General features: G+C 41.3%; 1 protein-coding gene across 13 annotated transcripts in view; it reads left to right on the top strand.

Moving 5' to 3' along the window:
* The window catches only part of MBNL3 (muscleblind like splicing regulator 3), a 157,108-nt gene extending 142,735 nt beyond the window's left edge, over positions 1-14,373 (top strand). For 10 of the 13 annotated variants that reach the window (XM_074201008.1, XM_074201005.1, XM_074201006.1 and 7 more), the window contains 5 exons: positions 5,964-6,114; positions 8,375-8,410; positions 10,770-10,864; positions 11,768-11,842; positions 13,952-14,040. In XM_074201008.1, the coding sequence (XP_074057109.1) occupies positions 5,964-6,114; positions 8,375-8,410; positions 10,770-10,864; positions 11,768-11,824 (339 nt within the window). In that variant the 3' untranslated portion in view covers positions 11,825-11,842; positions 13,952-14,040. Of the gene's footprint in view, positions 1-5,963; positions 6,115-8,374; positions 8,411-10,769; positions 10,865-11,767; positions 11,843-13,951 lie in introns of all 13 variants that reach the window. The other 3 variants (XM_074201013.1, XR_012471544.1, XM_074201014.1) reach the window with 3 other exon arrangements.
* Positions 14,374-14,907: the final 534 nt, after the last annotated feature.

Below are 14,907 nucleotides of genomic sequence, written 5' to 3'. Positions count from 1 at the left end.
CCTGTTGAATAGGGAGAAAGGGGATCCTTTTCTCCACCTTACCAGTAAACTAAGTGACTTTCCTAGGGTCATATAGCTTGTCAGTGACCATGCTGGACCTAGGACCTGGCTCTCCTCTAAGTCAATAGACCTCTACCAAGCATCTCTTTTGTTACAGTATTTTTTTTTTTCTGAAACCTTTTGACTTGAGTGGACAGATGCCTTTGCAATGGGGAGACGGGAAAGCAGGGTATTCAATTTGTTTTCAAAAATGTTGAAGAAAGAAGCCCCTTTTAAATGGAATTCAATTATTGTCCAATTGTCAATTTGAGTCCAGTTTGGCCTCTTAATCACTCAATTAGTGATATCCAATTATTATCATCAATTGTATCGTTGTACAGTGTGGATCTTCAGTGTCATTTCAACTTAAAAGGGATCTTAATGGTTATATGGTCCTGCCCTCTTCTTTATAGGTGGTTGGGGGGGGAGACTAAAAGCTGGAAACCTGAAGTCAATTGTCCAAAGTCACAGTGACAGAGGCAGAATTTATAATAATAGCTAGCATTTAGATATCACCTACTATGTGCCAAATATTTTTCAAATATCTTATTGGAGCCTTACCACAACTCTGGGAGACAGGTATTATTAATAATCCCATTTTACAGTTGAGAAAACCAAGGCAAACAGAGGTTAAGTGACTTGCTCAAAGTTACACAGCCAGTCAGTATCTGAGGTCAGATTTGAATTTGGGTCTTCCTGACTTTAGGTCTAGCTGTGTCCACTACACCACACTGAAATCAAGTGAAAGGAAACTACAGAAGAGAAAGCCCCCTAAAAGGGAGAGGGCACATAATGTAGTGGCAAAATTACACAAAATTGACTGGTTTGTGTTCTTGGGCTGCCTCTATCGTTATTTTTCCATGTGTCTTTGGGTGAGTCATATCCCTGTTCTGGAGCTCAGTTTCCTCCTATGTAAAATTGTAGTAAATGGTCTCTAATGTTCCTGCCAGTCCTAATATTCTGATGATTCTATGAGTCTTTTGGTTTATATGGTTGGTGAAATAGACTCTCATCAAATCTAAGTGAATATTCAGGACTGGGGCCTCTGCTGATCACATCCGGTTTAGGGATTAGGCAAGCACTTTGCTTCTTGCTCCTGCTCTCTGCCTTTCCCTGATTCCACTCCCACTGCCTCACTTTTAGCCATTTCTCTGTACCTAACTCTATTGGCCATGGGTGAATAGGAAGAGTAAAAAGAGGATAAGATTCTCTAAAAACATTTCTTCTGAGCAGCTCTAATAAATAGTTGCCCAAAATGCAAGAAGCTGGAAACTAGATGCTATAAATAAGCTTGGAGGAATAGTTCTGGATTTCATCTACATATTTTTATCTCTGACCCCCACCCCCAATCCTGAATAATCAAAGAATGGACTGTTATCTGCATAAATAAGATTACAAACTAAAAAAGCCATGAAAGTCTAGGATTATAAGGGAATTTAGATGGCATATAATCCAACCTCTTTCCTGATGCAGGAATTCCCTCTTGCTCATCTCATCCCTGTAGAGTCATCATCTGCTTACATAGTTCCAGTGAACTTGTGGAATATTTCCACACGGACATTTATGCCCATCGCCTTTCATCTCCCCTAGGAGGTTGACCTCACAATGATTCCTTCCTATTCACTCATCTTCAGCTTCTCCATTGTCCATTGGCTCCTTCCCTGCTATCTGCAAATATGCCCATCCTGACCCCCCCCAAAGCCCCCAAATCTTTATTCAAGCCTGGCATTTCCTCAAACTAGCCTTTTCTTCCCAGTTTTCTCCTCTGTGAAATGAGGAGAATGGACTAGATGACATTTGAAGTTCTTGCCCATTGGAGGGTTATGGTCCTATCTTCCTAAAAGAAGGCTCTGTCTTCTATAAGTCTTCCCACGCTGTGCTTATTTCTTCATTTTCCTCACCGTCTCAATCTCAAAGTCCAGCTTCTAGCCTCTTCCCTCCAAGGTTACCGGTGTGAAATCCAGTGGTTCTTAGCTGCCAAATCTAATGGCCTCATCTCAGTCTTCATTCTACTTTCCAGCAGTTTTTGACAATCATCCGTGAGCATGGACAGATAAGAAATTATCTTCTACTGCTTCCTATAATGCTGCTCTCTCTTGGTTCTCCTACCGGGCTGACTGTTCCATCTCACCTTCTCTGCTGGACCATCATTCTTCTCCCTACCATCCACTAAATCTGAAGGTGCCATGGTTTCAGTTATCATCTCTAGGTCAATGATTGGATAGCCAACCCTAATATTTCTTTTGATATCCCAACCCACTTCACCCACAGCCTGCTAGAGAACTATTTCCATTTAGATATACAATTAACATATCAGATTCAACATGTTCAAAAGGAAACTCATTATATCTTCCCTGAAACCTGCCCCTCCTCCAATTTCACTATTTCTGTCCAGGACATCACCATTCTTCTATTTATCCAAGTTCACCGTTTTGGAATCATTCTTAACTCCTCCCTCTCCATCCCTCCTCTCCCCCATATCAAGCACTCACCAACTCTTGTTAATCCTACTGTTACAGCATGTCTCATGTATGTTCCTTTGTCTTCACTCACAGACCCCCTGTTCTAGTCCAGGTTCTCAGCATCTTTCACTTAGACAATTCAATAGACTTCTAATTGGTCTCCCTGCTTCCATTCTCTTCCTTTCTCCATTCCACCCACCATATAGCTACCAAACTAAGATTCCTAAAATACACATCAGATCACATTATTTCTCTGCTCAAAAACTTTGGATGGCTTCTAGGATAAAGTACAAAAATCCACATCCTGGCCCTGAGAGCCCTCCAGTCCAGCTCCCATTCATATTTCCAGTCTTCTTTCATATTACCACACTCTTTGTACCAGCCAAAATGGCTTACCGGCTGTTCCCAATAGGCAGAATTCTATCTCCTGCCCCCATACCTTTATACAACTAGTCCCCACGTCTGGAATGCTGTCCCCTCCTCACTTCAACCTTTTCAAACCTCTAGCTCCATTTGATGTTTTTTGTCCTTCATTCCTGAAGAAGACCAGTAGCTCCATTTAAGGCTCCCCTGAAATGCCTCCTGAAATCACTTCCCATTTATCTTAACCATATTTGGTATTTACTTCTCTATTTACAGGTTGCTTCCATCCAATAGAATATAATCTTGGGGGTAAGGACTGTGACTTTTGTCTTTGGATCTTTTACTGTAGTGCATGTAATGTAACAGATGTTCATTAACTATTTGTTCAATTAAATTGCATTAAAGATACCCCTAGCTAGTCGTTTGCTTCCCTTGTGGGACAATGCCAGTTATCGAGAAACTTCACTTCATTTTGAGTCCCTTGTGCCTTACTAGAGCTTCTGCCCTTGATTCTGGAGTGCTTTAGGCCTTGATAGTTGAGAAGACCAGTCAGGTCCCTGCTTCTGAAACATCTGAAGACAGTCCAAATGCCTTTCCTCCTTCAATCTTTTCAGGTCTGCTTGCTTTTCAAACCCTTTCTTGAAGGGAATCATTTAGTAATGATTCTGTCTTTCTTTTTCCTCCTGTTCTTAGAGGCCATGAGACAAATTTTATGGTTCATTTTTTAGGTCATTGAGTTTTTTTAATCCAGATATATGATTTTTTTGGTGTAGGGAATTCCTCCTACTTATACAGACTGACAGCTAACTGTGCTGCAACTTCAAGTCTTAAAGAGTGGCCTGGAAGAACTGCAAGATTAATTAATTGGCCAGGGTCCCATGGTCGGGGTCCTCAGACAGCTATTTCACACTGCCTCAAATAATTTTCATAATAAATACATTTTCTACTGTTCTAAGAGATTGAATCTACAAAGGACTGGAGGAGTTCCATTGTCTTCATTCTGAGTCAGTCCGGTATTATATAATAATAAGAGTACCAGCCATCAATCACGTTGTTATGGAACCCGTTGGTGGAGAGCCCTGAAGGCCAGACTCAGGCTGTAGGTTATAGAGCTCCAATAAGACAGAATTACAGTTATGTTTTACATGGATCAGTCTGACAGAATGGATAAGACAGATGGACTGCAGGAACATCCACTGGGCAGCTTTGGAGGTATTTGGGACTTGACCTAGGGTGGTAGCCACAGGAATGTTGAGATAGGTAAGGATTCTAGAGACATTTCTAATGAAGAATATGAGAGAATGGTACTAATCGATTAGATGGAGAAGAGAGAAGAATCCAAGTTGGCCCCAAGGTTTCCAACTTTAAGGACTAGGTTTCAGAGTAAAAAATTGCTTCTTCTGAAGAGAAAGGAGAGGAAAGCTGAAGCTTCCTTAAGCACACTTTCCTTGCCTCGTACCCCACTATCTCAACTCAGGTAAAAGGCTACTGTGCTTGTTAGGTTTCATCTCAAGTCAAAGGTTCCCATTGCGCAAGAGCTGACCTTTATTGCTTTTGAATGGGAGAATGAGAAGCTAATGAAATTAGGATGGTGTCCAGAGTATAGAATGCTGAGAGTTTAAGCCTTTTCTCCTCACTTCGAACCATAGATAACTATCAAATTAAAGAAAAACAAAAAGAAAGACCTCTGGGAACTTACTGTAGCAAATTGTGCACATCCTCCTACCTATGTGTTGTTGATGAGGGCCACAACATATCCCTGGGCTTGGAGTCAAAAAGATGTGTTTCTAAGTAGGTCATCTGACTTCTCTAAGTCTCATTTTCCATATCTATAAAATGGAGTTAGTAATAGTGCAATTCGTGAGTCTAGAATGAGTTGATGTCTATCAAGTGATTTGCAAGTCTTAAAATACTATAGAAATTTCTATTATTATTATTATTATTATTACTATGCATGGTAACTGAAAAAGGAGTATTATCTCTTTGCTTACATATTAGGATAAAGATAGGGATAGGGAACCTATGATTTCATACATTTAGAGAACTCCCAGGTGAGGAAAGTCCTACCAACTTGCACCAGCACAGGTCAGCAACTCTTGCCTTAGAAAATTGAGAGGTCAAGGCACTTATTCACAGTTTACACTGTCAATTAGACTTGAACCCAGGGCTTTCTGGGCTTCGAGACTAGCTCTCTCCCATACTGTCCTTTCTTTTCCTTACATAATAGCACAGAAATACACTGCAGATAGAGGAACGCAAGAGGGAAAAAAAATAGATGATGCTTTGTCAAAGGGGAAAGTCCCCCTTGGTAAATGAATCTTATAAATAAAAGACGCAAAAGGTAAGGTGGTGTCAGCAAAGCAAATTCAGATCTGTTCCTCTGGAAATATCCCATGTAGTCTGGTGGTTCTCAGAGCAAATCTTCAGCTCAAGTCACTTAAAGATATTTTCTTTGCTTGTGTTGGAGAGAGCCAGAGTTAAGAGACATCCCCATACAGTGCCACAAAAATTGAGGTCCAGGAAAAATGCTGAAGTTTAGGCCACAGATCATCTCTCCAAAGAATTCAGACTTGCTGGAGTTCAAACAAAGGGCATTTATTTGGGGGATCGTGCTTGCCAGGAGCAGGCTGGTCTCCTAAAGGTAGATAACCCTATCATTCTCTTAACAGCCATTTATGCTCTGCTCCCTGAGAAACTGGGTCCAATTGTTCATTGCCTATGACTGCCTTTGGTTGACTCCTGCCCTGATAAAGTCCCTTCTTTTCTCTTTGCCCCATAAATCAAATTGAAAAGCTACCTTTGAGTCTTCTCCTACTTTGGCTTTCTGAGACCAGCTCTGCATCCCCAACAAAGACCTCCTCAAGTAAACTTTTTCCCCTCCCCCTCTTTTTGTGCCTTGCTCATTGCTTCGCTGTCCTTTTGGGTAAGATCAAGTGGTGTCAACTATAGTTAGTGTTATTGCCTTGCCAATGGGTACGTTTGCAGGTGATTCACGGGCCCGACTTTACATTGCCGGTGCATGCTTTGTTCAGTGGTGTTTTTATTTTGCACGCTTCTTTGACCCTCCTTGATGTTCTTGCATCTCTCTCCCTCCTACAGGCCCTACCACCCGGTGCCCTCCAACCTTTACCAAAGAGGCCAGCACTTGAAAAGAACAACGGTGCCACCACAGTTTTCAACCCAAGCGTTTTCCACTACCAACAGGCTCTAGCTAACATGCAGCTGCAGCAACCAACATTCATCCCAACAGGTAAGTTATTGTTCCCTAACTAGCCTAATCTTAGTAGCCCAGCAAACTGCAAATAGTAAGAGAGCTTTAGAGGGCTATTACTGTTTTTACAGGCTTTTGGCTAAAGAATGCATAGAAATGTCATTGATAGAACTTTAAGCAAAAGTAGGATGGGGGCTCAACAATTTGTCCTTGCTCTACTGTTCAAAAGAAGTCCTATTTGCTTCACGGAATTCTTGATACGGAGCAATTTAGGTTAAACTGGAAAAGTGTCAACACTTTTCTTTGATTTGCTTCATGTTTCTCTTCATATAGTTCATTTGGTTAAATCTCAAATTAATTTCTGGATTCTTGGGTAGTATTGTTCATAAAAGTATGAATGTCCCCATAGTTACAAAGCATTGCAAAACTGAGAGAGAAAGGGATCCTTGCAGGCCCCATATTGACTTAGAAACTCACAAATTAACATTCTCTATGTTATGTTGTATTTTGATTTTGTTCAACACTCCCATTTTAGTCTGGCACAGGCTACATTAAGACATTTTTTTTTGTTGTTGCTTTTTTTTTTATAGTTTTTCAAGGCAATGGGGTTAAGTGGTTTGCCCAAGGCCACACGGCTAGGGAATTATTAAGTGTCTGAGGCCGGATTTGAACTCAGGTATTCCTGACTCCAGGGCCAGTGCTCTATCCGCTGTGCCACCTAGCCACCCCTTACATTAAGAAGTTTTACAGACTTCTTTTGAACTGAACATATCTGGTATAGTGGATCAGGGGTTGAGCTTGGAGTCAGGAATATCAAGAATCAGACCCCACCTCTACCACTTTACTTCTGTAGTTTCAGGGACAGGAAATGACTTACCCAAGGCCATGCAACTAGTAAGTGTCACATATCTAAGTCCAGAGAGATTTCACTAAACCACAAATAACAATCCAAGCTTACAACAATGTTACTTATAGAGGACAGCTAGGTGGCACAGCGGATAGAGCAACGGCCCTGGAGTCAGGAGTACCTGAGTTCAAATCCGGCCTCAGACACTTAATAATTACCTAGCCGTGTGGCCTTGGGCAAGCCACTTAACCCCATTTGCCTTCCCCCCCCAAAAAAAAAACAAAACCTAAAAAAAAAAAAACCAATGTTACTTATATCCCCAAAAGACTCACATTTGCTTTGTACTTTATGGATATTTTTAATCAAATATTATCTGATCTTTCTTATCAAATATTAGAAACCCAAAGCAGGCTTCTCAAATACAGCCATTCCACTTAGTTTTATAAACTTCTCATAATATGAAACATTTTCAGAGTCAAAATGGGCTAGCAGGACAAATAGAGTCTCTCTCTCTCTCTCTCTCTCTATCTTACTTAGGCCAAAATCACTACAGACCTTAGCCCCCAAAGTCTTCTCCACCTTTGAAAAGATAAACTTGGTGATAGTAGTTAATACTTCATAGACCCCTAAAATGTCAGAGCCATTTGAATACAAGAGACTTCTGCAAGATGGAAGTCACCAACCAGAAAAATAGGTGCTCCTCCCTTTTAAAATTGAACTGTAAAATCTCCCTTGCTTATCTCAGCTTCTGTCTAGCTAGAGAACCATCCCCTCAGAGTAGAGAAGTGGGGCACTGGAGCTGGTAAGAGCTTAAACCTGGAACCTCAGAACAAGAATATCAGGAAGGCTCCCCTTCCCTCTTATTAAGAACAAAATAAACATGTGTCTAGCAGAGGGAGTCCTCTCCTTCAGGGACTTGGAGCCAAATGTTAGCAGCCTGTTTCTGTCCTAAAAAGAATGTAGAAAAGTTTGTCGAAGGTGAAGTCACAGAAACATTATCACATTATCCCCAAATCCCATTTCACATTTTGAAAAAAATCTGTACATTATTTGAAATTATATAACTATATATATATATATATATATAAATTATATAAAAAATAGAAATATCTCTTCTTTTAACAAAGAACCAACTGAATAGGAATTGTAGCGGACATGTTTAACAACTAGAAAAAAAATAATCAAAAAAGCATTTCCTGCCTAAGAATCCAAGAATTATTTTGACTGTTTATGCATGTGTAGGTATGTATGCATGGGGGGTGGGGCTTGCTCTCAAAGCAAAGAATTTAAAGTCAATATCACTGAATACTTTTTTTTTTTTGCATGCGCTTGAATTGAATGCTGCCAAGACAATAAGCTGCTTTTTTAGTTAAAGACAGTTCTAACATGAGAGCTCACTAATGAAATATCCCTTTTTGTTCATCTTTCCACGCTTCACTGCATGGTGTAAAGGGTCAGTACTGTGCATGGCACCCACTGCAAGTGTTGGTAGGTTTTTCTTTCTACACCAATTATCAACTTTTTCTGATCTGAATAGAAATTGCTTGTTTTAGTGTTGCCTGGGAGAGCTGGGTGGCTGAGTGGTATGGCTGGGTCTCCTCTGTCTGGTCAAGGCTTGAAGTGGTCCCTTTACCCTTCCATTTCTGTGCAATTTAATGGAATGAAAACCAAGCCCTAAATGACTGATAGCATGCCCTTTTGCCCTAAGATTAAATGCCCAAGAAATAGCCAGAGGGAGGAGGATGCATGCATATCCTTATTTAGTTTGTTGGGAAGTAAACAATGTGATTGTCACCACTGTTTTGATAATTTGAAAATGTGAAATAATGATGATGATGATGATGATGATGATGATGATGATAATCTACAAATGAAATAGCCGAGGCTGGGCAGTTAAACTGAAAACACCAATAGACATAACTCCATGATTTCAATATTGAGTCTTCAGGAATGAAAATGATAATGCTATATTCAGTGTAGCTCCTTCTCACCAACATCACCCATCCCACCCCCATTGGATCTCACTCTTTCCTAAGAATCCCTGTTATTCTGATCTTATACAGGATAGGCATGCCCATATAAAGCCACTGGGCTCAAGACGTATTTTTTTAGGCTAGAAATAGATATGTCCCCCTCAGAATAGAATCCCAGCCCAAAAAAACAGCTACCTTGGACCCAGTGACCACTGTGGATCTTTTCTTCCCCGCCCCCCTTGCTTTTTCTTTCCTCCTCCAACTCTCTCAGCCCTAAAGGGCTGGGTGGTGCACCTTCCATCCCTCATGGACAACAGGAATAGAATGGGACTGTGGACAGGCTGCTTAGTGCAGCTATTAGAGTAAACTCGTTTCCCTTATTGGCTTCCAATAGCCTACCTGGCAGGCCGGGAAGGGATAATGGACCAAGTCCTACCTACAAAGCCAAGAAAGGGAGCTCTAAGCTAACAAAAGCCAGAATAGCTGTAGCTACTGCCACTATGATAGGGTTTCAATGGGAGGGGGGAATCTATTTTTCTTCCAGGCAATCCTAATTCCTGTTGCTACTAGGTAAAGTGTTTTGTGCACCTAATTAGAAGCCCAGACCTCAGAGTATTTGTAAAGTATGGCTGTACCTTTTACATTTTTTGGTTGTTTGTTGTTCCATTTAGAAAGTTCCCCCACACTTTATACTTTTAAGTATTATGCATTGCAATGTAATCTGAATGTTTCAGTGGGGCTGCTGCCTACCTAACTGCTGCATTCTCAAGGTGAAATCCCCAAATGGGGATGTTTTTAGGGTCCCTGAGTAGAAAAGAGAACTCTAGAATTTCCAGGAATGACCATTAGAGACACATATTTGATTTCTGTAAAATAGCCTACTTTGATTCCTCCCACCCTCCCACCCTGTTCATTTCCATGGTTGAATCACATATCTTGCTGAGGCTCCTAGCTGGAACCCAGATAAATCATCAGATACACATTCTTGCCAGTCACAGGTAACCCCCAGGTCACATTTTCCCAAATGAGTTAAACCCTAAAAAAAAAAAATTTAAAAAAAGGAAGACCTTTCTATAGCTAGGAGAGACAACACACTGAAAGGGATGTTGTTGCAGCTGGTAGCCATGTTAGCTGGTGGGGTCATAGCTGTAATATGTACCATGAGGACAATGTTTTGTGAGATATTTGCTATGAAAATCCACTGTGTATATGAATCATAATTCGGGCCAAATTTTCCAAGGAGGCTATGCTGGACGCACCTGTAAAAACATGCACACAACTCCCTGCCCTCTGCCCACCAACCCCATAGTCACCATGCTAACTGCTCTCTTGTGTCTGCAAATTCGGTAAGTATCCTCACACCTAACTGGCCCTCTGCACATTCAGAAGTAACCATCCCTGCCCATTTCTGCTCACAGCCTGCAGAACTATCTCCCTACTTGCCAGTCAACAGACAAACCAAGAACCCCTTGAAGTATGTGACCCTGCCCGACTATTGAGTAGCCAATCATCAATGGCAAATCCTCATTTTTACAAGTGCAGCCCCTGTACCCACTTCTGAAAATTTGGCTCTTCCAGTGTATTACATCTTTGTTTTGCTTATAAATGTACTAAGTGTTGAGAATGTTTTAGTTTTCCTTAATGATAATTGTAATGGGCTTTTCCCCTTTTTTCTCTTTTTAATTTTTTTCCCCCTTCAATGCTGTCTTGCTTTGCACTGTGAATTGCATGGCGCGCCCTGGTGTATCCTTCATGACGATGTCACATGGCTTGTTGCTGTGATACCTGCCACGCCCCCAATCCACCACATGTTGTCATGGTTACATAAATGCTCCACCTTCCTGTATGTCGCTTCCATGGTTCCCTCCTGAAAGTGCCCATGATGCACGGTGCTACGCCCACCACTGTGTCTGCAGCAACAACACCTGCCACCAGCGTCCCCTTCGCTGCAACAGCTACAGCCAATCAGGTTTGGCCCTTTCAATAGATTTCTTTGACATGTTCAGAGCTAGATGCCCACAGTGTAGGCCGAGTATATTCTTTGGGGATTGGTGAGAGGGTATTGATGTCCCACTTATCGTGGGTTTCTAGAGATTGCACTCAACGTGCATCCAGAGTACCCTGCACGCTTTGCTGCTGCTGTGGAGATGAATCCGCAAACGTCGTGAGGTGGCTACTCTTTCTGAGATGCTGCTCACCACATTGGGCCATGAGAGTTGCCACTATACCAGTCCTGAAACGTATAGCCCAGAGCTTTCAGGAATACAACACTCCTTCCTCTTATGACCTCAACCACAGCTTCTCCTCTTTAGGCCAGGGGAGGGTGTTACCCTAACTTCTGAGTTAGGGTGTTGTAAATTTCACTGAGTGGCACCTCACCATGACCTTTTGAAGACCCAGAAAGATGATCTTATCATAAGTAGTCCTCAGTGACAGCCAAGTACATCCCCTCCAAAGTGAATCTCAAAAATGTCTTCATTGTCTGCAGGGGTTTCCTTTGTTTTGGGTAGTCCCAGAGATGATCACTGCCTGCCTATTGCAAGCCTTGGATGAATGTGGCCCCAAAGAGGAAGATGTAATGGGTCCAGCTGCTGGCAGCTCACTACTGTGGCTGCCATGACTCTAGACTGAAAGTTAGCTGGCATGGCTATTGGGATGGCATCTTAAGGAGAATGTTCAAAACTTTCATTGGGGACAAAACCATGTTCTAATCAGGTCTTTGTCCAAATGAACCAGTAGAGAAAATGATTAATTTTGCCCCAAACTGTGCTTTGAGTGGATCTGATTTGTTGACTGTGCCCAAGCAGTGAAGACAGTGACCAAAGTGATCCTGAGGAACAATTTTAATTTGCCTTCTTTTTCACCGCTCTAGATATCCCAGTTATCAGTAGATGAACTGAGTAGCAGCATGTTTGTTTCACAGATGTAAACGTAACGAATAGAAACAGTAAGTTTCTTTACATATTCCTATAATCAATAACCAGTTTTAGAGGTGATGTATGGTATCTAGGTCATTGCATTTGCTAAATTCTACGCTCCCCTTCCCGAATAGATATTTGTTTACAACTTCCAGCATGCTTTCAGTAATCTCAAATTTCCCAGCTGAAATGGGGAGAGAGAAAATATGCAATTAATTTGTTGAGTGATGCCAGCCGGGGACTGCATGTTTCCCAGTGCGCTGGGCACGTCCGGAAATGCATTTTGAATGAAAGAGATTTTTAGCTCTTCTCATCTCCAGCAGGATGGTTTTGATTGGGGAAAAGCTAACAAGTTTCAAACTTGTACTTGAATCCTGAAAAACCATTTTTTTTCTTTATCACTGCATTGTGTGAAGTAGAATAAAGTCGACTTTGGAACTGGATTCTGAATGACCAAGATAATTAGCTTAGAAGTTGCAAATAATGTCCTTCCACTACCCTGTAGATGCTACTGCTTTCAGAGGCTATTTGCTTTGTGTTGCTTTCAATGTGACTCCAGCAAAAATGCTTCCCAGTCCTGCTAACCGTGAATGATGTGGTTTTACCATTTATCATCTTCTTCTTAAGTCATTTCTCCTTCACTCTCAATCCTATCCTGTCAAGGAAAGAGCACTGAATTTGGAGTCAGAAGACCTGGATTCAAATTGAAGCTGTGACACCTGTTATCCATGTGACCATAGGCAAAGCATTTCCCATCTGACCTTTGAGATTCAGACAATAGCCCTCCTGACTTTAAAATCCTGTGATCTCATAGTCCTTCTTGCAAGTCCAGAATGCAGAGAAAAGTCTAGATGCAGTGCTTTCTGCAGTCACTGACTAGCAAAGGTTTCCCAAATGTCATAGACTGGAAGGAACTTCATTTGACAGATGAGAAACCGATGCCAAGAGAGTCACTCATCCAAGAACATTTATTAATCCCTCATTCTGTGCAGATATCATGCTAAGCACTGGGGATGTGAAGAAAGGCAAAAATAGCCCCTGCCCTCCAGGAGCTCACATTCTAATAGAGGAGAAAATATGCAAACAACATTTTCACCTTTTCCAAAAAGAGAAGTTGAGACATATTGACTTGCCCAGGTTCACCCATTCAGTGAGTGTCAGAGCCCAGGTCTTCTTGACTCTAAGTTTCTCTCCACTCTGCCACGCTGCCTCAGGTCTGCTTATAGGTTTTCGGGTGGATTGCATGCTTCAAACATAGGACCATAGAAAATAGTAAAGCTGGAAGGCACCTTAGAGATCATCCAGTCCAACTCCATCACTTGTAAGATGAACCCAGAGAGGGTGAGGGCCTCTCACAAGGTCACACAGTAAGTTAGTGGCAGAGCTGGGCCCAGAGCCAAGCTCTCATCCTTCCCAAACCAATTCCCTTTCCACTCCTGTCCAGTGCCTCTTCTTGAATTTTTAATGAAATATGTACTAGAATAGCTAGTTCTTTTGCTATGCTTCCATGGAGCAATCTCAAGATGCTTCCACAGAATGTTATCTATTTTATTATACTAAGAGAGGAGCATTTCTTCAAAAGGAAAAACAAAATTATTTATATTATATAATTTGCCACGGTTTTATGCTTATATCCCAACACTGATATGTCCTACTTACTACATGACTCCAAAACAGTGAGATAAAAAATGTAAAAATCAATGTATGAATGTTTCTAAAAATCTAGAGTTATTATAGCATATAGACAGAACATCTGGATTCTAGAAATAGGCGCCGGTCATGACGCGCACTGTGTAGACACAGCTTTTAAAGATTTGACTACTGTTCTACTAACTATGGCATAGATTCCAAAGATTCACAGAACTGGAAGGAGATCTGCTTAAACAAATATCACAACATTAATTTCTTTTTCTTACCGGGCCCTGTCCTTGGTACTGAGGAGGCAAAGCCAACACATCCCTTGCCCTCAAGGAGCTTGAAATCTGCAATCACCCAGGGGAGAAAAGGAAAACTCACAAACGAGAAGGAGCTTTAAGGGGAACACCTGCATCACAACTAATTAGTTGCAGAGTCAAAGCTAGGACAACTGTCTCCTGACTGTAGTTGGTTAACCCTTTGATCTCTCTTTCTTCTTCCAGTGAAAATTCTGAACAGCAAAATCCTGGAGTATCACAACCTCTCCTTGGGACGCTGCACATGGTCTTTCTGTACATATTCCCATTTCTCCTCTATTACCATCTCTACAGTAAGCCTGTGGCAGCATACATATTAACCAAAAAAACCAAAACAAAACAAAAAACATCATAACATTTTCTAAAACCCCCAAAAGTGAAATTCCAGATTTGTGGGAATGTTAACAAAAATTCAAATCAAAAGCGCGCTCTATAGAAAAGATTAACAAACAGTGCTCTTGTATAAGGTATATAGACAAACTAGAATCAACTTTTGTAACATGTTTCTTTAACACACGTAATCTTTATTTTCCATGTTCCATCATGATAGTGCAAATGCACATTGGACTGTTGTATATTATCAATGGATAAATGTTTGTCTTTTTAAAGTGTTATCTTGAGGTTTTGTTTACATCCTAGTCTGAGTTGTTTTAAGGTATATACGCAATATCATTTCCCATTAATGTTACGTCTTAAGTTTCCACATAATATAGTTCTTTGGTGTGGTTCATTTTTTACACTAAAAAATGTTATGGTGGGAAACAGGAAAGATGGGCTTGAAAATCACGACATGAGAATGTTGCTATAACTTTAATCTCTGGGCTGGTTCTGTAGGCTTACAGGGCAGCCTTCTTGAAAGGTTTTGCTTTTGAGGACATCCTGATTGTGCATGCAATTCCTTACCAGTTGCACACGCAGACATGGCATGTCAGCATATTTTTGTTTCCTTTAAGTGAAGTCGTGCCTCTTGAACAGGCAGGAACCCTTCCGCTGGCTCCTCAAAAGTTCAAACAAAAATGAAATTAGACTTTGCCTCCATGACCAATTTCTCAGCATCACAAATGAAAGTCATACAAAGGGACCATTCCCATTTCTTGGTGGATTCTAGGATCCCAGCCCCCTCCCCTCCCCCCCCCCCCCCG

The sequence above is a fragment of the Macrotis lagotis genome, chromosome X (genome assembly GCF_037893015.1).
Source record: "Macrotis lagotis isolate mMagLag1 chromosome X, bilby.v1.9.chrom.fasta, whole genome shotgun sequence".
Taxonomy (NCBI): Eukaryota; Metazoa; Chordata; class Mammalia; order Peramelemorphia; family Peramelidae; genus Macrotis; species Macrotis lagotis.
The sequence above is the reverse complement of the archived record's forward strand: the minus strand, read 5'-3'. Positions and strand labels throughout refer to the sequence as shown.